Source organism: Ochotona curzoniae, unplaced genomic scaffold, assembly GCF_017591425.1.
Source record: "Ochotona curzoniae isolate NIBS_2020 unplaced genomic scaffold, NIBS_Ocur_1.0 contig_2210, whole genome shotgun sequence".
NCBI lineage: Eukaryota > Metazoa > Chordata > Mammalia > Lagomorpha > Ochotonidae > Ochotona > Ochotona curzoniae.
Genome location: NW_024465369.1, coordinates 23,544,815 through 23,570,206, shown reverse-complemented (window position 1 = coordinate 23,570,206; position 25,392 = coordinate 23,544,815). Strand labels below are relative to the sequence as shown.

General features: G+C 41.7%; 1 protein-coding gene across 5 annotated transcripts in view; it reads left to right on the top strand.

The window, feature by feature from the left end:
- The window catches only part of RBMS1 (RNA binding motif single stranded interacting protein 1), a 225,397-nt gene that overhangs the window by 166,690 nt on the left and 33,315 nt on the right, over positions 1-25,392 (top strand). For all 5 annotated transcript variants that reach the window (XM_040971627.1, XM_040971624.1, XM_040971626.1 and 2 more), the window contains exons 3-4: positions 13,993-14,051; positions 19,056-19,147. In XM_040971627.1, coding sequence (XP_040827561.1) covers positions 13,993-14,051; positions 19,056-19,147 — 151 coding nt within the window. The remainder of the gene's footprint in view (positions 1-13,992; positions 14,052-19,055; positions 19,148-25,392) is intronic.

The window sequence follows — 25,392 nt, the reverse complement described above, 5'->3', positions numbered from 1 at the left end:
CCAGGGGATTTTTGGCAAGACCTTTAGCTCTTCCTGCTTCACACAGTATGATTTCTAGACCTTTGATTGTGGTGCTTACTACTGCTGAAAGACTCAGAAGACTAAGTTAATAATCTCAATAATTGCATTCAGTGTTGAGAGTACTTGGTAAAGCAGGTGATTGTTACTTTGTTCTGTGCTCCTTTCTCAATTTCGGGTGTTTATCAGGCACTGTGTGGAGGTTGTCACACAGGCTGGGGAAGCCACCCAAGGGCACAGCCCTAATGGTGACAGCAACCAGGCCAGAGTGTAGACAGCTCAGCTCTGTGTTGAGCACTGCAGCAGCTGCTGTACCCCGAGACTGTCGTGGGCACTGAGCAGGGACAGCACTTAGCCTAGCCACCCAAGGTCAGAAAGGCTTACTGCTGGAAAAGCTATTAAACTGAGTCTTGCAGAACAGCATTAATTTCCCCCAGTGAAACAATGTCATAAAGGGCGGGGAATTAAGATGGAACAGGGCAGGCACAGGGAGCTATGTAGGAATATATAGAAAGAAAGATTTATCAAAGGAAGACTTCCAAGGGCCCAACATGATGGCTCAATGGCTAAATCCTCACATTGCAAGAGGTATGATTCCATATGGGTGCCAGTTCATGTCCCAGTTGCTCTACTTTCCATCCAGCTCCCTGCTTATGGCCTGGGAAAGCAGTCGAGGATGGCCCAAAGCCTTGGGATCTTGCACTCATGTGGGAGATATGAAAGAAGCTCCTAGCTTTGGATCAGCTCAGCTCTAGCTGTTGCAGTTCTTCGGGAACTGAACCAGCAGTCAGAAGATCTTGCTCTCTACCTCTCCTTTCCATAAATCTGATTTGCCTTCCCAATCAAAATAAATTTTAAAAAAGACTTCCATAACAAGGTAGCTCAAACTGAGTAGCTTACAACCAATAATTATTCTGTCAGTATTCTGCAGATCCAAAACTAAGGTTGAGCAGGGCCTCTGTAACTCCTAAAGGGGAGAATGCCCTCTTTCCCCCTGCTAGTCCTGCTGGCTGGCTGGCTGGCTGGCTGGCAGGCAGTTTTTATTAGTCCTGGCTTACAGCTGTATCCTTCTCATCTCTTGCCCCAGTTTCCACATGGCCTTCTCTCTGTATATCTTTTTCCGAGATTCCCCTTTGAATGGCACCAGTCACAGTAAGTTAGGGCCTCTCTCAAGAGAAACATCTTAATGTGATTACACCTGCAAAGTCCTTTTCCCGAATCAGTTCACATTCAGAGGTCTTGGGACTTAAGGCTTGAGCATGTTTTAAGGGATGGGCTATTGTTCATCACATAGCAATGAATGTTGGAGAATGGCAAGCAAAAAGGCACACAAGCATATACGTAAGTGCCGTGCACTTTTCTCGGTGCAACCTAAGTTGTAGTTATTCAGAGAACCTGAAGTTGCATTTAATCCAGAAATCCAGATGTTTCTCATGCACAAACCAAGACTTTTTCTTAGCTTGTACAGTTGATTTTTTTCCCCCTTTGGAAATTCTAAATGAGACTACTTTTCCCTGTTAAATATTTTTTCTCTTGGCATAAGCCAAGTATTCACTCTAGCTTGTTGAAGCATCTTAGAGTATTCTGGCATCTTACATTCACCACCTAGCTCTGGAACATACATATATTTGATAAATGTTCTACCAGTTACCTGAGTTTACTCTGTCATGCTTTCCAAAATGCTGGCTGTGAGCAGAGCCCAGTGATATATCCCCAGAGGGCCACAGGATGATCGCGGTCACTGACCAGCACTCTTGAGCTTAATCACTGGCTCAGCCAGTTACACACTCATCCAAATCTAATTTTGTTTTGCGAATTTGCTTCATCTAATCCTCATGGATTAGATTTTTGATATGGCTCAAATCAAAATACACTGTATAGTATTTTCCAGCCAGCTCTGTCTTCCTCACCACCCCCAAAATAGAATGAAGAGTGGGTGTTTTGTCTTTTTGTTTTTGTTATTCCATTGCTTAGTGATTTGTTTTCCTAAGGCTTCCATCAGCAGGTGGAATAGATGACAACTCCCTTTTGACCCCCTGGGCAACCAAGGCATTAGACTCCTTCACTGCATAGTCAGAGAATGTACACATCCGTGCCTGTTTCTTGAGCCTCTCCCCACTTAGGGAGTACCTTCCTGTCCTCCTTCATCACTCAGCGAGTTACAGGGATCTGTGCACCCCTTACCTCCTGTGCTTTTCCTTTTCTAGGCTGTGCACCAGCAGTGTGCTCGGCTTCTGCATCAGCAGTGCCCAGTCCAGCTATGTGTTGGCCATACTTTGCAGTCCTTGAAGGTGCAAAGAGATCACACAGTTTCAAAGACATAGGAAGGAGTTTTAACTGAAATCCCAAGACCTCCTCTTCTCAGCGTGGATTCCTCAAAGGGCTGCGTGCTTGACTGCTTGCCTCAGTGACGTTAACATGCTCTTAAGGATCATGCCATTCCTGTTCCTTTCACAAGGCTCTCTAACCTTGTAGTTTCCAGTGCAGTCCTAAATTTTAATTCAGATCTGTATTTGCTTTGCCTGCCTGGACAATCTGGAAATAAACTCTTTTTATTCTCTTAAATAGTCTGAATGGCATTTGACCATTCATTTAACATATCTCTTATAAAGCAGGATTTCTTGAAACAGTCAAGATGGGAAAATTCTTACTGATTGGGTTATGACATAAGAAGCTCTTTGGGGCAGGGGTGAGCATTGTAATGCAGTAGAATAAACTCTTGCTTGAGGTGCCTGTAGCATGTGTCCAAGTGCCCCTTCCAGGCTCCTCAAATCAGTTTCTGATCTGGATCTGTGCTGATATGTCTGGCAGAGAGGTGGAGAAAGGATTGGAGCAGATAATACTTGAGTCCCTGCCACCCAAGTAGGAGCCCTAATTGGAGTTCATGGCCCCTGGCTTTAGCCTGGCCCGGCTTCAGCTGTTGCAGGCATTTAGACGGTAAACCAGTAAATGGAATATCTGCTGCTTTCTCACTATTGCTGTGTCAGTCTTCCTTTCAAAGTCATTATTATTTTTTTAAAGCAGAAGCCCTTAGGTCAGGCATTTGGTGTGATAGGACATTGAGTGAGATGCTCACACCCCATGTTGAAACCCTGGGTTCCAATCCAAGCTCTGTTTCTGATTCCCACTTCCTGCTGTCATGCACCCTGTGAGGCAGCAGGCTGCGGCTCTGGTATCTGGGTCACCGCCATCTGTGTGGCAGATTTGGATTGAGTTCTTGACTCAGTCTTGGCTGTTGCAAGCCTTTCAGATTCTCTCTCTCTCCCTACCTTCCAACAAAAAAAGAGAGAGAGAGAGAGAAAGAAAGAAAGAAAGAAAGAAAGAAAGAAAGAAAGAAAGAAAGAAAGAAAGAAAGAGAGAAGAGAGAGAAAGAGAGAAAGAGAGAAAGAGAGAAGAAGAGAAAGAGAAAGAGAGAAAGAAAGGAAGAAAGAGAGAAAGAAAGGAAGAAAGAGAGAAAGAAAGGAAGAAAGGAAGAAAGGAAGAAAAGCTGGTGAAGAGAGCTCTTTTGACTTTGATCTCTATCCACAGCTCGCTCACTTGCAAAATAGAGGCTGAAAACATATGGAAAATCCTGTGGAGTTGAGTTCTGTTGAGAGTCTAGCTTATAACCTTTGTTTGGGATATGGTAATTGTGTGAAACTGACACTATTTTTACAGCTTTTAGTTCTCCTTTCTTCTTTCAAGTACAAAGACGATTCCTGCCTGATTTTCTTAAGTTTGAAGGCTGAAATTTTAGTGCTGCATTATTTATTCTGCCTTGAGAGTAAATGTGTGTCTTTATCTACAGTATCTAAAGACAGAACAGTTCAGAGGCAGTCGGAGAAGAAATCAATGCAGGAACCTTATTCATCCTTTTCCATCAGACCTGCCCTTAGAGCTGTAGCCACTGTCACTAGTGACCTTTGAGCTTAATAGAAACATCACCTCTGCAGGCTGGCTACGCGAGCATCGCCTTGCTTATCCAACCCCACTGTGTCGTCCAGTGATTCATTCATATCATATCCCCTAATTTCTTAGAGGTGAAGTGGATAAAAAAAGATATCATTTTGCTTGTCAGTCTGTTTTGCCAGACTGGCTTTTCAAGGTCAGAGGGCAGCTAGGATTTATTACTTGAGAAAGGGAGGAATTGCATTTGTAAATCAATACATCGGGCTGTGTTTTGGCTGGAAGCCAGAGGGAGTGTTGAGGCTGAGAAATGTTCAGTATGAATCCTATTCACATGGTGTCAGGATGGAGGGAAATTTCTAGCTAATTTTGCACGCTCTGTTTTTAATCGTTTCAGATAATTCCATTTTGCTTCAAAGAGCATGTTTACTTTTACTCTCTGTCACGCCGTTCTTGTTTTGAATGAAGCAGTCACTTAATGGCTTTCAGTGCCGGGGTTTAATGCAGTCAGTTGTTGGGGTTCAATGCAGTTAGTTGCTGCACATTCTGGCTCAGTTCTTTGGTTGGGGAGTAGGGTGGCAGGTGCTGTGTGTGTGCTCACATGTGTGTGTGCCTGAGTGGGGAAGATTTCTAGTTTTAATGTGAAAAGAAGCCACCAGTTTATAGATACTTGAGAACCAATTTAGGGGGCAAAAATTCTTGTGAATTTTATGGATTCTTCCCTCCCAGCATCTTCAGTTTTCCTTTTGCTATTACTTTTTAATTCTATCTGAAACTCCTGAATTACCTGGCTTCCTGTGTTTTTGTAACTTGAGGTAAAAGGCAAGACCATGCCCAGCTTCCAGGGAAAGATGCAGTATTTCTATCACTGCTAATGCCTCTACCTTAAGGGAAGGAAATCATGTTGATTCCTTGAATGGTTATGTGTTGAGTGGTCACAGAATGCAAAAGGCCCTGCAAAGAAAATGGCAAAGTGGGATGCCTGCCCTTTCTCAACATTTTGCATCCTGAGACTGCCTTGGTGTGAAGGTAAGAAGGTGGCCTGCATTAGTGTCTAGAGTGACTGGAATTAAGCTACCCAGTATCATGGCCACAAAGAGAATAGCATAACATTTTAGTTACTGAATATCTATTATGCCTCAAGCTTTGTGCTGGTCCCTAAACAAGAGCCCTGTGAAGGAGCTGCTGTCAGACCAGTTTCCATGTAGTGCTGGATCCTGCAGCCCAGCAGCTACATCAGCAACCAGAACACTCACTGGGTCTCCCAGCACCTGAGGACAGGCCTCACTTGCTTTGCAATCCTATCTTCCGTCCATTGTAATGTTGTCTTCCTTATGACACAGTAAAAGCCAGGTACTAACTGAAGAAGAAAATGAGAATATCAAGCCAAAGGAATACATTTCAAGTTGGGGGGCGGGGCAGGGAGGGGTAGTGTTGGTGTGGGGAGTTAAAGAAGTTTTCATAATTGGCTCATAAATTCAATTCAGAAATAGAAGTCCACTTTGTATAATCAAATCACTTTTGTTTTAAAAAGCTGGACATAAATCAGTGAGACTTTGGGGGATTCATTTTTATGATAGATAATACACATTTGACTTGCAAAACGCTGGGTTTCCTTTTCATGTATTGTTTTCCTCTGACTTATTAGTACTTGGAAGCTGTAAGGTGGGTTCTGCCATCTTTGGGTCCTTAAGTGCTTCAGTTCAAACACATGGCAAAAATATTGTCATAAGATAATGTAAATGACCTTTTGTGTGCTATGTGCTCTTAGAAGACTATAAAATAGTCTAAAGCTACTTTACCTTGATTGCAGATCATAGTAATCTTGAAACTAAACTATAATAGCAACTCTGTGTAATAAACCAAGTGCTTTAGAGGGTGCTTTTTATTGAATTTATTTTTTCATGGGATGTGGCAAAAAATGCATCTTGGCCATTTTAGTGACGTTGTCTTAGCGTTCCTTCTAAATTCATGTTTTGGTTCCAGGTTTATAAGTAACAAACAGTATCAGTTGTTCCCGTTGTCTAGCATATGTGGTGAATTCCCCAGTTTCCACCCAGGAGCATTGATAGGCTGAAGGACAGGAATGGCTTTACATTTATTGAAGAAAGTTATTAGTTCCAAAAACCTGGATGTAAAAATCACCAGTTTCATTGGCACAGTGAAAGAGGATGTATTTGCCTTAACATTTCAGTGTTGTGAAACATCAGGGAGGTAGATACATAGATTTTTTTTTTCTTGAAAAGCATATTATGTACCTGCAAGGACCTGGCAACTGGCAGCCTGGGAGCTGCGAGGCAGCCCCGCCAGCCAGGGTGAGAGCCCACAGAGCGGCTCCAGGCATCTGCTAAATCCCCGCTGGCCTGTAGGTCTGCTGCAAATGCTGGCTTTTGCAAGACAGCCCAGAAAAGAGAATTCTCTGGATGCCTTTCTCTGTCTTCCAACTCCCCACAGCAAGCTGTTGGCTTTCCATAGCGTGGACACTATGAATTAGCTTTCTCAGATGGCACATGGCACATTTCAGGCTATTTCAAAATTAAGTTCTGAATCTGCAGTCCCCTTCCGCCCCTCAGAACCCTTCTGTTCTGCCCCAGGTTCTCCTCATCCCTCCATTTTAAGTTCTTGATCACGGGTTATTGCTTGGGTATAAAAAAGGAAAAAAAAAAAAGTGGCACCTCTCTCTCTCTGCTAATCCTAGGCATAAGATTTTTATTAATCCTCCCCCAATCTTGCTTTCTTTATTTTGTAATAAAAACCTCCAGTTTTGTTCTCCTCCCAGCTCCTTGCCTCAGCTTGGCACCCTCCAAAACCCATTTCAGAGTTCACTTCCGTTCCTCACACATAATACAGGCCTGCATTTCTGTTTCTCCTGACGTCTTCCTTGCTCAATTTCACCTTCCTTTTAGCTTTATGCCTCCTTTGTGCAATGTTGCTTTCATCATACAAGACCTCACATTTTCAGCTATTAAAGAAAATACTAAAAAGTCCTTTGCCCTCAGCTTGTCCCCCCCTTGTTTGGCATCTAACGTATTTGTAATAGGCCTTGCATGGTAAGAAGTATATGATAGACAGGCTGTCAGTACTTGTGAGTTAATGGATTTGAGTTAATCGTTCTTTCTGAACTATACATGTCTTGTGTGTTACCCATTCACCTGCAGTACCAGGGTGTTGTTTGTTTCTGATCTTTAGGCCTGAAATGGTTTGTCTTGCCAGGCGTTCTCTCCCTTTAAACCCCGGCTTTGGTTCCAGCTGCAGAAGACGAAGCTTGCTTGTCTGCAGATCCCAGAAGTCTATTCCCGCGGACAGCCGCACCTCTTTTATAACATAAGAGGAAGCAGCAGTTATCTAATGAAAGAGTTAAGTGCCACCCTCTCAAAAAAAAAAAAAAAAAGGTGGGGGAAGGAAGAGAAATGACATCTTGTTCTTTACGCCCAATATTTTTGTATTGTAAGAGGTTTACAGAAACATTGAAAATCACCAGATCACAAAAGGTAGGCTTCAAAAAATCTGTTTGATATTGTCTCATTTAAAATTTTCACATGTCTCATAACTCATCTTCAGATGCTTACCACTTCCTGTAGCGAGTAAAGAAAAAAAAAATAGAGTGAGCAAAATTGCTCAAGGTAGTGGGAAGTCTGAAGAACCAACACATAAATGTTTCATTCCTTCTGTGATTTTATTTTAGGCTTTATTTCCCTGGAGTCTTCTTTAACTAAAAAGTTGCATTTTAGACTTCTATCCCCTCTTCATTCTGTTAGAAGAGCCAAAGCATATTTTAGGAAACTCCCTTCTCCTCATAAGCCATTTGGAAAAATAAAAACAAAAATAAATAAATAAATAATAAAAATAAAAGTAAATTAGCAGTCTAGATATATAGTTTTTCTTCTGACAACTCTAAAATAACAAGAGGGGTTTGGCTTCTAGTCCTCAAGTTCATTTCCATGAAGTAGAACTCTTCCTCTTAAGCTTTAGAGCCCATTGTGCCTTCTCCTCCACTGACACATAATGTTCTGTTGGTCCTGGCTGGAGCAGTGTCAAGTCTCCAGGCAGTCCTAGGCAGGAAACCTCTTTCAGAATGTTGTTAGACTCTGTCTTAGAGAAATGAGCTGTCTCCCAGACTTGTCTTTTACTCCTACGGAGCCGTGCGCTTTCAAAGTGGGAGTAACTTTGAGCTTATGGAAGAATCTGGGCTGATTGACTCAAGCTTCTACAACTGTCAACACGCCTGGCCTTTAAACTCCGGAGCAAGCTTCCTGCCATCTTTGCTACTTAGTAGTTGTGTGATCTCGAGGAGGCCCCTGGTGCTCCCTGAAGCTTCTCATCTACAAAGTGGGAATGCCATTCCGCCTGCTAAGGAGAAGGTTCTTGTGAAGATTAAAATAATGGATCTGAATCATGTACAGCAGTGCCAGGCACAGAGTAAAAGCTGCAGAGATGTAAGCTGTTAGTTTGATTATTCCTCTCAATTAACTAGGTCATAAGCTTTCAGGTGTTATTATTTTTGCTTTTTCTTGGTTTTTGTTTTTCTTCTTTCAGTCCTCTGTCCCTCCTTCTTGCTGATTTATTTATTTGCAAAGATCCATCTCCCACAGGATACATGAGTCCCTGTGTGTCCTTCTGGAGCATTCACTATTAAAGCAAGCACAACCCGTCCTGTACGCATGAGCAATAGCCAGCCCTGGCTTAAACTTACTGCATCATTTTTGTTTTCTTTAGAAGTGTGTATGTTGCTTTCTGTCACTTCCAACACTCTCACTGCTTTTCCAGGTGTGATCATTTTCATAAAATGTCTCAATCTATCAAATACTGCAAGTGACCTCATGGTGCCTTAAATGGATTTACAGCTCCAGTGACCCGTATTCCTAGAACTCATCAACCATGATCGCCATCTGTTGGTGATGGTGGGAGTGGACTCTGCTGCCCTGGGCTTGTAACTGGGCATTTCCAAAAGCAACACATTCCCTTGAGGAGAAGAAGGTGTGTTTGCACACGCAAGTGTGTGTGCATGAGCACATCTGTATACATTAGACAAACTCTAAATGTATGCACCGATATTCATATCCAGGACCTCGAGTGATTTTAATGTTTCAACTCCACTACTTTACTGTGTTTTCTAACTACAGTAAGCATATGTTTCTTTTGTAATCAAGGTAACTTAACAAAAGGAATTTAGGAAGAATGAAGTGACAGGAGCTGAGGAGAAAATTAACCTTTATTTGCTCAGTGCAAAGTAAAGCATAATTTGATTTGTTACAGCAAATGAAAGGGGGTGTGAATGAAACCAGGAAAAAAATGATCTGAGGTTATGGTAAAAAGTAAGAAATTTTTAAAAGATTCTGAGCATTATCAACTAAAATAATTTTTACTTGTTATCCTCTGTTCAAATCCTAATTGTTCCGTACTATAGGCTCATAATTATTCTTTATCCTGTCAGGGCTTCCTCTGCAGTGGATTAAGCATCCTTAGCACAGAATATTACATTCTTAGTAGCAAGGGCTGTAGCGTGAGCCCTGTTACTTTCAGGGTAGATGGAATTCACAAAATCTTCATGGTCACATTTGTTGTTGTTGTTGTTGTGTTTCTTTTTTTTTTTTCCATTAAATTCTAGGGCTTGCCTTCTGTCTTCTCTCTCAGTTCCTGAATGTCCTTCTTTAAGGTGATTGTTTACCCAAATTAAGCTGCATGTAGGAGCGAGGAGTGATGATCATCTGTTGCTCTATGAATTTGTGCTCAGAAATCTGTTACCTCTGTAAGCACTGGTGGTGGTTTGTGGAACCATACTAAATGCTGATTATCTGTAAAGCTTGCCTCTCACCCATTCTTCAGTCTTACTGCAAGGACTACAAGTTGTGGAAGGTGGTAGCTACTATGTCCCCGCCGTCCCTTTGCTGTTCTCGGGACTCTTTGATGGATGGCTCTGCTCTATAATTTGCATCCCAATCTTTCCTGGCCTTCTTGACATGCCAACAAAACTGCTTATTTCTGCAGAGAGCCTTTGGTATAGTGGTTAAGATGCCAGTTCAGATGCCTGTATGATCAGATTTGAGTCCTGGCTCTGCTCCTGATCCAGCGTCCTGCTAATGTGCACTGTGAGAGGTAGCAAATGATGTGGCTCTAGTCCTTAAGGCCCCATTACTCATATGGGCAAGTCAGACGGAGTTCCAGGTAACAAGTTCAGTCTGGCTCTATTCCCTGTTTTTAAGGGAATCTGGGAAGTGAACCAGTAGATGCCAGCGTGCTCGCTCACTCACTGACTCCTTCCCTGTCTCCCTCCTCCTAAAATAAACAAACCTTAAAACAGAAAAATCTGTTAATGCTGTATTTCCAAAATGGGAAGTAAAATTTCAGAACTGTCTTTTCTACCTACCCTATTTCAGCCATTAGCTATCCACATTAGCTATTACATTAGCTATACACTTTTATTTAAAGATTTATTTATTTGAAAGGCGGAATGTCAAAGAAGGAAAGACACAGGGCAAAAGAGAGAACTTCTATCCACTGGTTCACTCCCCAAATGGTCCATAAACTAAAGCTCCAAAACATCTGGTTGATTTATGAATTTGTACTCAAAGGTCTGTTACTCTTGTAGGCAGAGATATTTGATAATAGAATACTTGCTGATTATCTGTAAGGGCTGCCCAGGTCTAGGCCAGGCCCGTATCAGGAGCCACGAAATCCATTTCAGCTTCCCACATAGGTGGCAGGGATCCATTGGACCATATTCTGATGCTTTCCTAGGAACATCAGAAGGATCTTGAATCAGAAGAAGAGCAGCAAGGCCTTGAACCACTGCTTTGATACTAGATGCCAGTGTTGTAAGCAGTGGCTTAACTTGCTGCACCACAACAGCAGCCCAGACATACTTGTTTTGTATGTGCCAAACAAACAAAAATTACATGGATCTGAAAAATGAATGAATCTCAGTGCCATGGTAGGAGAGACTTCCTATTTTGTTCTTTCATACTCGGAGTGTAAAGAAGTTACTATTTTCAAAATCTTCCACTTGTGATAAGTTGCAATGACAATATAAATACTATTCCTTTTCAAGCTTTGGGTTCTTATGAAATGGGTTAGAAGGTTAGAGCTGGTTTCATGGAACAGATGATGGTTGAATGGATCCATCACGTTCAGGCCTGAGTGCAGTAAGATAGTGCATAGAAATTTAAGTGGACATATGGACAGGTATGCTTAATAGGATGCTTAAGACAAATCAGTGCAGCAAAAAGACAGATCCTCTTGGAAGGACCAGAGGCTGGGGACAAGGAAAACCACTATGTACATTTGGCATAAGCCCAAGCTCAGTGACGATAGAAGTCTAACAGAAATAAAATTCAGAAGCAGGTAACTGAGTTGATGTCTCAACCTTGGTAGAAGATGGGGAATGTGAATTGTCAGGATTTTGTCCAGTTACACATCTGTTGATGGATTCGTGCAGGAAACCACTAGACTCCACAACCCAGAATGACTTAGGAAATTTAGGAAATAAAGACAAATTTTGTGGAATAAAGACTCCTCAGAGAGTGACTACACTATTGAATGACAAAGGGATGTAAATTACATGAGAAGACAAAGATATGTATTGGATATTGGGTAACAATTAGACATGTAGCTATTGGAAGAAAACGCGAAAATAGTTAAATTCAAAGGGGTGAGACATCAAAGCTTTGGTGGCATTGGAGGGAGGGGGAAAATTAGGAGAAATGGATGTCACCAGAGATGCGTTGGGTATAATTGTGCCCTAGAGGAGGGGGATAACCTGCAAAAGAGAGAGGTTGAGGACCAGTTACCACATTTGATCAAAGTACTCAGTTAAGAGGAAGAAGAAAACTGTGAAGGAGGGCCAGGAGAGGTAGAATGCTATCAGAGTGTTGGGCCCAGAAGACAGAGTTGTCCGTGGCGTAGATGCGGAAGTGATGACTAATGGACTCATAGTAGCAGAGTTCAAAGACAGTCAAAACTGTGGCAGGCATTTGGCTTAGCAGTTAAAATGCCAGCGAGAATGCTCACATCGTAACATCAGAGTGCCTGGGTTCAAGTCCAGTCCTTCGCCAGCTCCTGTTGTTATGCACCCTGGGAGTGAGCAGTGATGGCTCAAGTAGTTGGGCCCCTGCCATCCATGCAGACAACTTGGATTGAGTTTCTCTGGCTCGTGGCTTGTTCTGGCCTAGCCCCAAATGTTGGGAGTGTGTGGGGCGAGTGAACCAACAAATGGAAGCTTGCCCTCTGTCTCTCAAACACAAAAAGTAAGAATTGCAAAACCAGAGCCAAATTCAAAAGAAAATGTAGCATGCACTGTTAGTCCTACCAAAATCTTTTCTCTTTGCCTTCTCCCATATCTCCCCATCTCCTTTGCCTTCCCGTCATTAAATATTCTCTCTTAAAAGTCATATGTTTGGTTTACAAAATGCCCTGAACTCTGAGGTCTCAGACAGATTCTCCACCTCTGATTTTCAAGCCTCTTATCTTAAATGGTAATACTACCAACTCCCCAGGCCCACTTCAACCCCACTCCTGTTTTTGAAAAGATCTCATCTCAGGCTCAGGCAAGGATGTGGTCTAAAAATGCTCAAATGGGATACTTGAGCAAAGCAGTTTGCTGATAAATCTCAAACATGTGATCTAGGGCAATAAATGGCTGCTAAAAGGTGGTCTTTATGTCACTTTCTCATTTGTGGAGTTAAAAGTTAATGGTTTTTTTTTCAGTGAGCTTAGCGATGTGTGTTAGTGTTAAAAATGCTTGGAATCTACAGGGAATGGAAGGTGTTGTTACACCTTTATACCTCTTGGATGCATTCATCATATAAACCTTGAATTATTTTTTCTTTCATGCCTAGTTGGTAATCATTTGATTACATGATTACGCAGAGTAAAAATGGGGGAAATTAACTAGAGGAGAAAGGTGGTCAAACTGTGTGCTCACAGAATAGACATCTGTAGTATTCCCAACAGATTAAAATGCCCCCCTTCTACTTCCCTAGACATATAAGATTCTTCTTATTCCACAACATCAGTCATGAGAAAGTTTCCAGTAGAGCAGATGTGGAATTTTTAAGTTAAAGGTATAGGAGAGTCAAATTATGTAATTTACCGTGTATTAATGAAGAAGCTAGACTCTCAGGTGAAATCATGTGCTTTCCAAAGGCTGATATTTTTTTTTGACATTTTAAAAATCACCTATCGAAAGTTCCCTACCCCTGGCCCACAGTGGTTTAAGAGACAGGCATAGAAGCAGTCCTTGTTGTTTACGTTCTGAGATGTTATTTAATACACATAATCTGTCACTTCATTTTTAATAAGAGTTCATTGGCTGTTGTACATTTTTTCCTCCATCTTCCTCAACTTCTGTGACAGATTAAGGAATTAAGCACATTCCCATAAAAACCCTCGTAAAATCAGTTATTAACTCCCGGTTCATTGTGTTATATTCTTGGTTGTTTGGTTTTGTTTTTGTATGTGCACACATGGACATCAATGATTGTACTGCATGCTTAGTTACAATGATGCTAATGTATTTGTAAACAGTCATACAAGTAATCGATACAAAGCCGCTGTGTAACCACTGGGTCCAACCTCTGCATGTGGGCACACGCACCTCCTAGTCCCTGGTGCCCTAGAGCCGTGCAGCGCTGTCCACAGAGCTGCAGAGAAAGCCACTGCGGGCAGCTAGCCCCTGTTGTGATGTCATAAGGGCTGTGTGGCTCACAGTACTTTCCTGTAGTAACTCTGTAGCCTCGCACTTAGCTTTGTGCTTGCTTGACTACAGACATAGAGTAGTCAGAAACAAAATAGTTATTATACAACTCACACTCAATGCTTTTGTCCCAGAATTGTCAGGTAAGTACCTACTCTTCATAAACATCAAATTATAATCCCAAGATTCAAATAGAAGAAAACAGCCCTCCCACTTCCCCCTACCCCTTAAATTTAGTTTTCTGAATTCTTCTTTCCTGGTCCCTTAGTGAACTGTCTTGTACTATCATGTTTGCAGCTGTTTTGAAAATATATGTATTCTTTAGACTTAGACATTTATAAGAATTTTTTGTAAGTGCTTTTTCCTAATTTAAGCAAAATTTTTTTTTGCTTTTCTAGATATGGGAAAATAGTCTCCACCAAGGCAATTTTGGATAAAACAACGAACAAATGCAAAGGTATGTGTTCTTGGCTGCTTATTTGCTAAATCATAGCTTTAGCGAGCCGATGAAATTTTAAACCTGATCTTTGGTTTCAAAACTGCCCCTGTGTTATTATATGTCATCCATTTCTGTCTTGCACAACGTGAGCGTATTGTTTATGTTTGTCCCTGGTTAAAGTTTGGCTGCAAACCCTACAGCGGCTCACAGTTTGCCAGAATTCCAGATTTGGCGCCAGTAAGAGTTAACATTCAAAATACTAGTTGGCATTTAGCCCCTTGCTTTTAAAAGGGGAGTAGAGTTAGAAAATAGCTTTTCTTTTCTGTGCCTGAGGAGATTAGAGCTGCTTACTGAAGACCATTGGACTGTACTAAAGAACTGAAAAGATTACATATTGTGCAAATTGGCTCTATTAATTAGAATAGAGTCGTTTTAAGCAGTACTTAATTACATGTTTCAATACTCCCAATTGTTCTCCACTGAATGCCTGTTGACAATATTGGCAGCAGGGAGGAGAGAACCATTTTCACTGACCAAATTGTACTAGGGAGGGGAGGTCATGTGCCGCTTTGAAATATGCTGCTGCATTAATGTGATGCACTGACCTTCAGTTTTCCATGTAATTAGAATGAGCTCATCCAGCTCCAGGAGCGGAACAGGAGGTGTCTACAGTAGGCAGCCCGGAGTCTCGGCGGTTCAGACTTATAATGATATAGCATCCCAACAATAGGCACGTGATTTCTCGGAAAAGGGAAGAATGGAGTCAGCTGACTTTGGGTCTAACGACTGACCCCATGAATTGAAATAAGGTTGACAGGAACAGGCAGAGAAGGCAAATCTCCTCATTAATTAGGCTCCAGGTTTTCAAGTAGTGGTGACGGGGCAGTGGCTTAGCATAGTCTGAAAAAGGCTGAGAGCATAAGTGAACCAACCCTATAGTCAGGCCTTTCCTTGTAAGCCAGCCTTTTGCTTTAATCTAGACTTCAAGTGGTTCTTTGTATGTCTGTCTCTTCTTCAGAGTGCCCGGGGTTTAAAGACGCTATTGTGGCAGATACCTAATCCCATGTTTAGTCAACAGGGCACATGAAGGCCATTTTGCCTCGTGACAGTGACTAGCCTGTGCTTTCTGTAAAATGATGTCCAATAAATAATTAAAGTGAATTAAACTGGAGAGCCAAATTGTAGGCTGTAATGCATACACTTAGTTGCTGAGATGAGTCTTCATTTAACATTTATAAGTGATTGGGGATCACAAGGACATACAAAAACATCCTTTTGGTTTCATGAAGAAACCTAGGCTCTTACAGGCATGAAACAGGAACGTCGGTTTTAGACCAAGACAGAAATCCCAGTGCACCAGTGGTTTTAGTCTTACCCCAGCACTCCTCCTCTTCTTCCTGGCTCCAAGAGAAATCTTGTGTGGCAACCCAGCCTGCTGAAAAACAGAACTGCCCTCGTTATGCAAGGAAGGGGCTCCGAGATCTTCCTCCTTGAATTGTCCACCACACATCAGACAGAACATCACCCTTTCCAGAAGCCAGAGTTCCACAGAGTGCTCCACAGCAGCTGGAGAAGACAGGAGTGAAAACTAAACAGGCGCAAAACCTAGCACGCCGGCATAACGCAGAGGCTGAGTGACTTGGAAAGGGTTGGCAGATAAAAATGGAGGGAGCTGTGTTACTTCTTAACAGAATACAGAGTGAGTCTCCTGCAGGCCTGCCCTTAGAGTGGGTCTCGGGAGATACTGCCTTTGTGTGTGGGGATGCTGAAACTTTCTGGGACTTTCCACCCCTCACAAGCTGCACCAAGTGTTTGTGGGTATCTGGTGAGGGAGTGGGTAAGTGGGCAACTAGAAAGCGTAAACAGGAGTGAGTGTAGAAAACCCTGGAAGTGACACTGAGTACACACAGGAGAAATTATTATTTGAGGACAAATCGAGTAACACTTGCCTCATAATAAAGTTAGATGACATGTTACCACCATTAACTGGAAGAGACAGGTATGTTTCTAGATAACACAGAGACGAAATGGACAGATTTTAGAGAACAAGTGTGACCAGTGCCAATTTGAGTACTAATGTGAGATTAAATTGATCAATGTTTTACATGGAAATAAAAGATCTTAGAAGATCAGAAAACACCTCAAAACACATTTTGGAACGTCTATTTTGCACAAAACTTAGCGAATGAAACATTAACCTAAATAACATGAGCTTCACCTGTTCAATTTTAAAAGTGCAAGGTGATTATTATACATTTCCGCTTAAGTCAAAGTTTAGCAACAGTACCAGTGTTTGTATTTAAATATCTATTGTTTAAATAGATTGGTATTTAAATATCCGTTTGTTGTTGAATACATGGCAGTTCAGGGCCTGAAAACTCACAAAGGATTGATTGTGAAACTGATTATGTTTACTTGCTGAGCTGCAGGTAAAACCAGAATGCATACACATATCTTATGGTTGGGAATAAGCCAAGACTACAAGAGATATAAGCATAAGGGCAGGAAACTTCATGTTGTTACAGAATGCCCTCCTGTTTCCTTAGTGGCCAAAGCCAAAATGGGAAACAGAGCTGTTTCCATGATTCAGTCTTCACAATGTGACAACACCTCCACCCTTCCCCTCACCTTACTGGCCCTGAGACCTACAAGAATCTTCCAGACCCATGTCAACAAGTGGCTGGCTGCTGGGTTATACAGTGAGTCCCACCTTTGAAAATGTATTTATGCACATAGGCCTAACAGAGCCCATGAAATCTGTGTAACTCCTATTGTATGAAATTTTCGTGTCTCTTGAAAATAGCACGGAGAACTGTGAAAGAGCACAGGGTTGTATGCTTACCCACTTGTATCTGTCTTTGGCAAACAAACAGCTAGTCTGGCGAGCATTAGAAAAGGCCAGAAAAGAAGGTAAACAGTTCAGGAAAATGTAACCACTGTGGATTTTTTTTTCCATTAGACATAACAGAAGAGTACTAATGTTACCTGAGCACATAGTAACATCAGTACAGTAATATCAGCATCAAGATCTTCTGTTCATTGAAAAGTATTGGGAGTAGAAAAATTGGAGGAAAAAATTGTGCATCAGGAGGAGCTGTATCATGGCAATTTATTGATAATAGGAAAATTGGAGGGAAAAAATTTAAAATCCATCAGTGGAAACGATTACCATGTCAGCAGGTGTTCATTTACTACCACCTGAAATTGTGTGTAGCAGAGAAGAGTGTGTGCCTGTGAATGTCACCATGGAATCAAATGTTACACATTAACATAGCATCCTTTCTAAATAACAGACTCTGTTTTCTCGTCTAACCTGGCAATTGTTTCAGTTGTTTCTTTCCAGCCTGACCATTTCAACTGTCAGAATCAAACTAAGCCTTATTTCAATCCAATTCTGAGTCATATAATGGAGCTGCTTTGTGTTTCAGCTTTAGCATCCATCTCTCCTAAAACACCTGTTTCTATAATCAACAGTCCATGCCATTGCATTACAACTTATTTACTGGGCAGTTTTTGTGATACTAATACTCCTGAACTTCCTATTTGACTTGTTTGGTGTATGTCTACACTGACACAAACATCACTTTCTAAATTATGATATCTTCCTAACAGAAATAAGTGCTTATAGCTCTTCTAGCCCACCTCCAAATGGAACTATACTTACACAAAATGTCTTATGTAAAATTAATGTTAATAGATGGAAATTGCAAAAGGAAATTTTATCTGGTACCCTGGCTATAACTGTTTTCTTACTAACTTTATAGTTATCACAGTAAAAAGGAAAAAAAAAACCCTGAGTTTGGCTATTTCCGTCCAGTGGTGCTCAAAGTATTTGTTGATACCTGGGGGGTTTGCTCTCATGCTAAATCCTGATCTTCACATGGTGTCTGTTTTTAAGATTTCTTTTTATTGGAAAGGTAGATATACAGAGAGGAGATGCATAGAACAGATCTTCCATCCACTGATTTCACTCTCCAAATGGGCAACAGCTGGAGCTCAGCCAATCTGAAGCCAGGAGCCAGGAGCCTCTTCCAGGGTCACCCAGGCAGGGGCAGGGTCCCAAGGCTTTTCATTATTATTATTCTTCCCATCCTCCACTGCTTTCCCAGGCCACACACAGGGAACTGGATAGGAAGCGCAGGGCAGCTGGGACATGAACCAGTGCCCATATGTGATCCTGGCGCACATGCCAGGTGAGGACGTTAGCCACTAGGCTACCTTGCCAGGCCAGCTTAGTGTGTCTTTGCTGAGAGACAATCCACATGCTTATCTTTGTAGACATCCTGTTCTTGTCCTACTCTGTTCCTTTCCCAAGTTTCTCATTTTTTATTCATTGTGATCTGGGAAAGCAGAAAAGACGTATTCATTCAAAATGTGTGTAAAGCTGTGGACAAGTAAGTTCTGAACCAGCTCCTCTCTTAAGGGATGACCTTATTTTCAGCACTTTAGGGCATCAATCAGCTCTGTGGGTTATCTGTAATGCTGTCTTTTTTGGTAGAGATGAGCTACATTTTAAGGTGATGATGTTTTTAAACATGCACCATTAGTAAAATTATCTTGTATTGTGAATATCTAATTGCCTGTACTTATTTCGATGACTTGAAAAGTAAAGTTTGTCTCTAGCATGATCTTAAGTTTTGTTAGGGGCATTTGTAAAGCTGGAAGGGATTGTTCCATAATTTTGTGCATCATCAAAATCATGTTTTTAAGTTCATCCCCATCACAACTGTGTGTTTGTTTTTTCCTAACCTGTGGATAGCAATTTAAGTGTAATTTCTTTTTTGCAGCGACAGGATATCTAAGAGGGTGACTAGGAAAGAGCTGCCCCACGGCATCCCACAGCAGGTGGGAGAAGGGGAGGCAGAGCCCAAGGATGCTGCCGCCATGTGGCTGGCAATACCGGGACCTGTCAACACATTTTCCTCTCTGTTGCCTGATCAAGAAGCAAAGCCAAGTCCTACTTTGACTCCTTCTGACATCATGAAAGACAAGCTTAAAAATCAAATGTGTTTTGCATTTCAGGTTATGGTTTTGTCGACTTTGACAGTCCTGCGGCGGCTCAGAAAGCTGTGTCTGCCCTGAAGGCTAGCGGAGTTCAAGCTCAAATGGCAAAGGTGAGTGAAGAGCCAGTCATGCCTTCTCTTTTCCATAGCTTGGGTTCTGAAGTGTAATATTTGCTTTTCTGTCATGCTGTGCATCCCTGCCTCCCCCACGGTGGCCTAGGTCCCTTCTCCAGCCCATCCTCAATAGCACTGATGCTAAAGCTTGTTCCTTAACATCTAAAGTATGAAGAGGGATTTATAAATGGATACAATAACCACAATAAATTATGTAACCTCACCAGTAAATCAAGAAATAGCACGAGATATGCTCAAGAGTTATGAGCCTTTAATGTAGTTTTTGGTTTTGTCTTTTAAGATTTTTTTTCTTTTTTAATTAAGATTGATTTATCTGAAAGAGTTTCAGAAAGAGAGGGAGACAGATCTTCTATCTACTGATTCACTCCCTGAATAGCCACAACAGCTGGGGTCTGGGCCTTGCTGAAGCCAGGAGCTTCTTCCAAGTCCCCCATGTGAGTAGCAGGGGCCCATGCACTTGGGCCATCTTAGCACTGCTTTTACCAGGCAAGTGCAACAGCTGGGACACTGACTGAAACCCATATGGCATACTAACATAGCGAATGGGGGCTTTAACTGCTATGCCACAATGCCAACCCCCTGTACTGTTATCTACAAAATGGTGTGTTTTTCTGTTTTTCATTGACTTGAAAGGTAAAATAAGAAAAGACAAAGAGGTCTTCCATGTGATAGTTCACTTCTCTCATGCCTACAACATCCAGCACTGAGCCAAGCCAAAGCCAGGAGCCCAGAACTCGATCTGGTTCTCTCGTGTGGGTGGTAGGGGCCATGCACATCAGCCTGCTGCCTCCTAGGATACATTAGCAGGAAGCTAGATTAGAAGCAGAACTGGCCCTCTGCTATGGGACTTGGGCATCCCTAGCAGCTTAACCTGCTGCAACCACAACCTCTTCCCCTTAACGAAAAACGAAACAAACTGCTTGGGGGCCAATGTGGTGGCTCAACAGGCTAAGCTTGCAGTGCCAGCATCCCCTACAGACACCGGTTCATGTCCTGGCTGCTTCACTTCCCATCCAGCAGGGAAAACATTAGAAGTTGGCTCAAGTCCTTGGATCCCTGCAGCCACGTGGGAGACCTGGAACTAGCTCTAGGTTCAGATCAGCTCAGTTGCTGCCATTATACCCATTTGCGGAGTGAACCAGTGAATGGAAAATCCTTCTTGTGCACGTATGCATTCTCTCTTCTCTCAGTAAATATGCTTTCCAAATGAAAACAAAAGGGATGTCACTGCTCAAAAACTCACTACATCTTAGGGGTACTTCACAAGGTAAGTGTTTATTGATATCATATTTTAAAAGAGTTTGAAACTAGCACTTAAATTGCTTTGGCTGGTAATTTCTAATGTAAATATCAGCTACAGGTGCTATTTTTGTAGAAGAGTCAATCATTTTTAGATATTTGTGGGATTAAGTCTACAATAAGGACTTTAGTCATGACTATTTCCACTGAGGTTTTTAGTACTGTAGATAAGGAATATTGTTGAAAAATTCAGATTTTAAAATGGGTACAATGTTTCCCAGTTCACATACTTTAGCATAGTATGAATAGAGATTACTGTGATAGAATATTTTTCTTAAAAGCTTATTCTTTTGATAGTTGACCTACAAGTTTTTACCTGCAAGATCATAATTTCAACATACATGTAGCAGCCAATTAGTGTCTCTTCTCACATTAGGTTTATCATCAAAGTTAAAATCCAAGCTACCAATTGCTTTTCAAAAGTAACCATGCCTTAGGTAGTTTTGATGAAAATTCGCTCTTACATGACCTAAATCACTAATCATAATTCTCAAGCTGATAGGACAGCAGATTGGTAAACTAAGAATTGGAGGAGAGAATGTCCCCTGAAATGGCATGCATCTCTTACATGTTTATATTCTGTGACAGAGGTGTCCAGGAGTTGCAGTTCACCGAGTTGCTGTTTGTGCCCCAGTCTTAATTGCCTATGAGCTCAGGCCACATCTGAAAGCCTAGTCCCTACAGTGCAGACTGGAGAAATTTCTGTAATTATGGAGAAATTTTTTTTTGAAGAAAATGTGTTTAGTTACCAGGCTAGAGATTTACTTTGAGTAAAAGAATCAACACACAAAAAAAGAGATTGATTGCTGCCTCTCTAAAGTAGTTCTTGCCAGTGAATATTTTTCAAGCTTTTTTTGAGTTAGATTTTGTTGAACAGGAAAAAATTAACTGTAAATATGAAGACCATGATGATTCTATTTGTAATCATAGAGCACTCCCCGTGGCATTTCAGGAAGACAGCAGTCCTGAGGTGTGTATAGACATGCTTGCTTATTATAGCATACCTGGTATGCACAATGGCTTGTAAAGTATCAAGCCTGGTTCTCTAGGTGGCAGGTGGCCAGGTGTTTGAGGACACACTCAGAAAGCAACTCTTCTTTCCTCAGTAGCGCCCTAGCTTCCTCTTCTGGGTGGATCTGGGGAGATATTGTAACTGTTCCAGCCATCATTATTTCACAATATCCTTTCAGTGGCTTCTTTCCAGTTAAGCCTTCCTGGTTGATGTTTCTTTGTTAGAATGCTTCTTGATTTTTCAGATCCATATACCATGAAATATATGTTCACTGTTTCTGTATTTATGTGGCTCTAACTGCACAGGATTTTAAAACCTATAACCTGCGTAAGTAAAATCTTGAGTTACATTCCAAACAGTTTATAAAATGTGAGGAATATAAGGTTTTGGAAACTGCTGAGGAGGAACAGAAGCGATGTTGGCAGACCTGAGAGGGACATCATGGCCTACGAAGCAGTTATTTGTCAGCAGTATTGATTATTTAGCGATCAGGAAGCAGAGTTTTAAAGGCTTCTGTCCCAACATAACTGTTTATTGCAAAACATGAAGTAAGTGTAGCTGGTTACATTTTAGAAATTAACTGCCAGTTTTGACTTATGAATAATACATGCTTTTTCTTCCTATATAGTATCATGTGAACTAGGCTCTTCATTTGTATAGTGATATTGAATATCTGATTTTCAAGAACAGATTGTCGATGCTAAGTGCATAACACCTGTCATTTAAAAGTTCATTCCTGTGTCTTTGACAGAAATGTTCAGTATGATGACAAGGTGTCAAAGCTGTCCCTTTCTCTAGATCAGCTAGCTATGCTCCCCACACAGGCTCTGTGGGATTGGAACATGGTTAGTTTCTTCTCATTTCTAAAGCGTTTGTGTTTCCAACTCCTCCACTGGCTTGCTGCTGGTGGTTCTCAGGCAGCAGTAAATGATGGGAAATGTCTTGACCTTTGATAGTGATGTGACCTGGTGTTAGTGTCCCTGTAAGCTGATGCTTGCTCCCATGAAAGGCTTTGAACATTCTTCTGAGCTGTCCACCCAGTCCTGCCCTCCCTCCCTCCCTGTAGTTCCTGGCAGCAGAGAACTGCCTTGTGGCTAAAGCCTTAGGCCTCTTTCTGCTGGGATGTTGTAACCCACAGGCAGGAGGTCTTTGGAAACCATCCCTCCAACAATAATTCCTTCCCGTTCACACAGCCTTTCCGCTAGCAGAGTTCTCCGTTTTTTGAGTCAGATGTAGTTTGTTGTGCCCAATGAGTTCCATGAGATGCAGATCAATCTTTCTGAGCGGCCACTGGAAGTCTGTCTGCTTGGCTGTCAGTGACAGACTGGCAGCCCACATTGGAGATCCCGAACACATCTGTGGTTTTCTTCATGGAAATGTGTATTTTCAGCCTTTCCTGTCTCTTACAGACATGCAGGAGGTAGAATCTCAGCTCCTTGCACACTCTCCTTAGGTGGTCTGGTTTGTCACTCTGGAATGTTGGACACCCATTGTTTTATAGCTTCTCTTGAAACACAAAGAGACCTAGACTTGTTTCTGTTAAAAATGCAAAGGGCTTACGTAGATTGACCCACACACACTCACCTAGGGGTCATGCCTGTGATAGCCAGTGTAGTGTATTTTGTTTATAAAGACTTCTTTGCTATTCATTGAATCAAAACTGGCCTAAGTGTCGATTGACATTATGTGCCATGTCACTCATGTACTTTGAATGCCAGCTTACCCGTGGCTTGGTAATAAACATTGTTCAAAGATCTTGGAAAGCTTGATATTAGAAATTTGCCAGGAAAAGGGACCTTCCTCCCTCCTCTGTAGGGGTGAGTGGTACACAATTTCTGGCTGTGTGCCAGCATTCTGTGTATTATCAGTTTCTTCAGACCCCTGGAAATGACCTGAGTGTCCTGAGCCTAATTTTCTTTTTCATTATTGTTACAAAAGGTATTTTAAATGTCAGCAGTTCTTCTTCTATGCCAAGGACCCAAAGCTTTGAGTATCTGGACTCAGCCTGTCTGTGCTATTTGGATAAAGAGCACCTGTTCACACTTTTGGGGAGGGAGAGGCTAATGATATCTTTTAAAAGAAATTTCAGTCTGGCTCCTGTGGTTGGAGGATAAGGCATTCATGACAGGCCACTTTTCTCCAGTGAATTAACCCGGGCACAGTAACATGTTGAAACTGATATTGCCACATATGAAAGGCTTGCTTTCTTATGTAATCAGAACAACAACAAAAAAGAGCATTTAGTTGGAAAAGGGAATATGGTACAATGTGGTTTGACAAAATTGGCTTCCTGGACTGGAAAAAAATCCAACAGATATTCAAAATATGAATTGAGAATCTGCAAGGTTGAGAGCATTACAAGCCAATCTGTTTTCATTTATGTTTTAGTTCTCTGTACCTTGCTTGGTAGTGCCATGTATAGACATCAAGTCACTTAAGTAAGGGGGAAAAGACATTCTTTGTAGTCTGGACAGAGACTGAGAATTAAGAAACAGGCCCTTAAAAATCATGTCCATTGGGTGTGTGAATAAAACTTAGCAAGTAGGAATTCCCTTGGGTTGTTTGTTAAACTTGGAAGGAATTTAGTTGAGTGCAGTTTTCAATTCAAGACATAGATTCTGTGAAGACAAAAGATACTGAGATGATGAGCAAAAGCAGTGTCAAACTTGAATCCGCATGGGTGGAATCTATACGCAGAATGACTTCTGTCAGCCCTCCAGGGCCTCCATGGGCCACAGGGTCAAAAGACTGGCAGGTGGCAAGCTTGCAGGTTTTTTTTTTTTTTTCAGTAAACAGGCAGTGAAATGAGCAGGCTGTAGCGTTGCCTCTCCCAGAAGGTCTTCCCTGTGCCACACAGTGCGCTGTCACATGCCCCTAAGCAGCTATCTGCTGGTTGGTGAACCTATTCAGTACAAGAGAAAACAGATGTCTGCTCTTCCTGCCAAGTCCCTTTCTTGCGTTTTAGGAACCATTCCACACGCATGGGGAGGTTTTTGTTAATTTCTTTCAGATGATGCCTGAGTATGCACACCCTACTGGACCTCCATGTCCCACTTTCCTACTCAGGTAAACAGGGTAGTCATGCATGCCTCGCCTGCCAACGTGGAACCCATTTTCCACTTGTTAGAGAGAAGCCCTTGAACCTTCATGCCACGGCCTCACTTGCTGGCCCCATTTTTCCATTTGACCAAATTATTGACAAAATACTGTTTTTGTTTGTTTTTCTAAATGTAGCTCTGATTACCATAGCAGTTAAGATTCTAAGAAGACTAGGTTATCATCACTCAAGACTATTACTGCAGGTATCCTATGAGCGAACAGTATGAATGTGCCAGGGAAGATGGCCTGGGCACTTTAGGGATTATATATGTTTGTAGGCAGTGCTGCCAGCTTGACATTTCTTTCCATTCTAATGTGTTTTTTTCATTTGTGATTACTACACATTTATGGGTAGTGTTTGCAAGAAGATTGATCATTTCAAAAAATAACATTGATTTTCAAAGTCATTGCTAAGGAAGAATCTGGACAGGGTTGCCACTGAAAACAAATGCATAAAATCATAGGAAATATTTAAGTAATTTTATCTCACTGTATTAAATATCAAGTTAAGACCCCATGTTCTGGGGCAGGCAGGCTTTGGCCTAGCATTTGAGACACTGGTTGAGATGCCCACATTGTACATCAGTGGATCTGGGTTCAATCCTAGCTCCCCCTTCCAGGCTCCCCTAGGAGGCAGGGATGGTGGCTTACATGATTGAAGTCCCTGCTACCCATGGAGGAGACCTAGATTGAAATCCCAGGTTGGCCGTGGCTCAGCCCTTGCTGTTGTAGGCACGTGAGGCATAAACCAAGATATGAATGCTCAATTTCTTTTCTTCTTCTTTTTTTTTTTTTTTTTTTTTTTGTCATT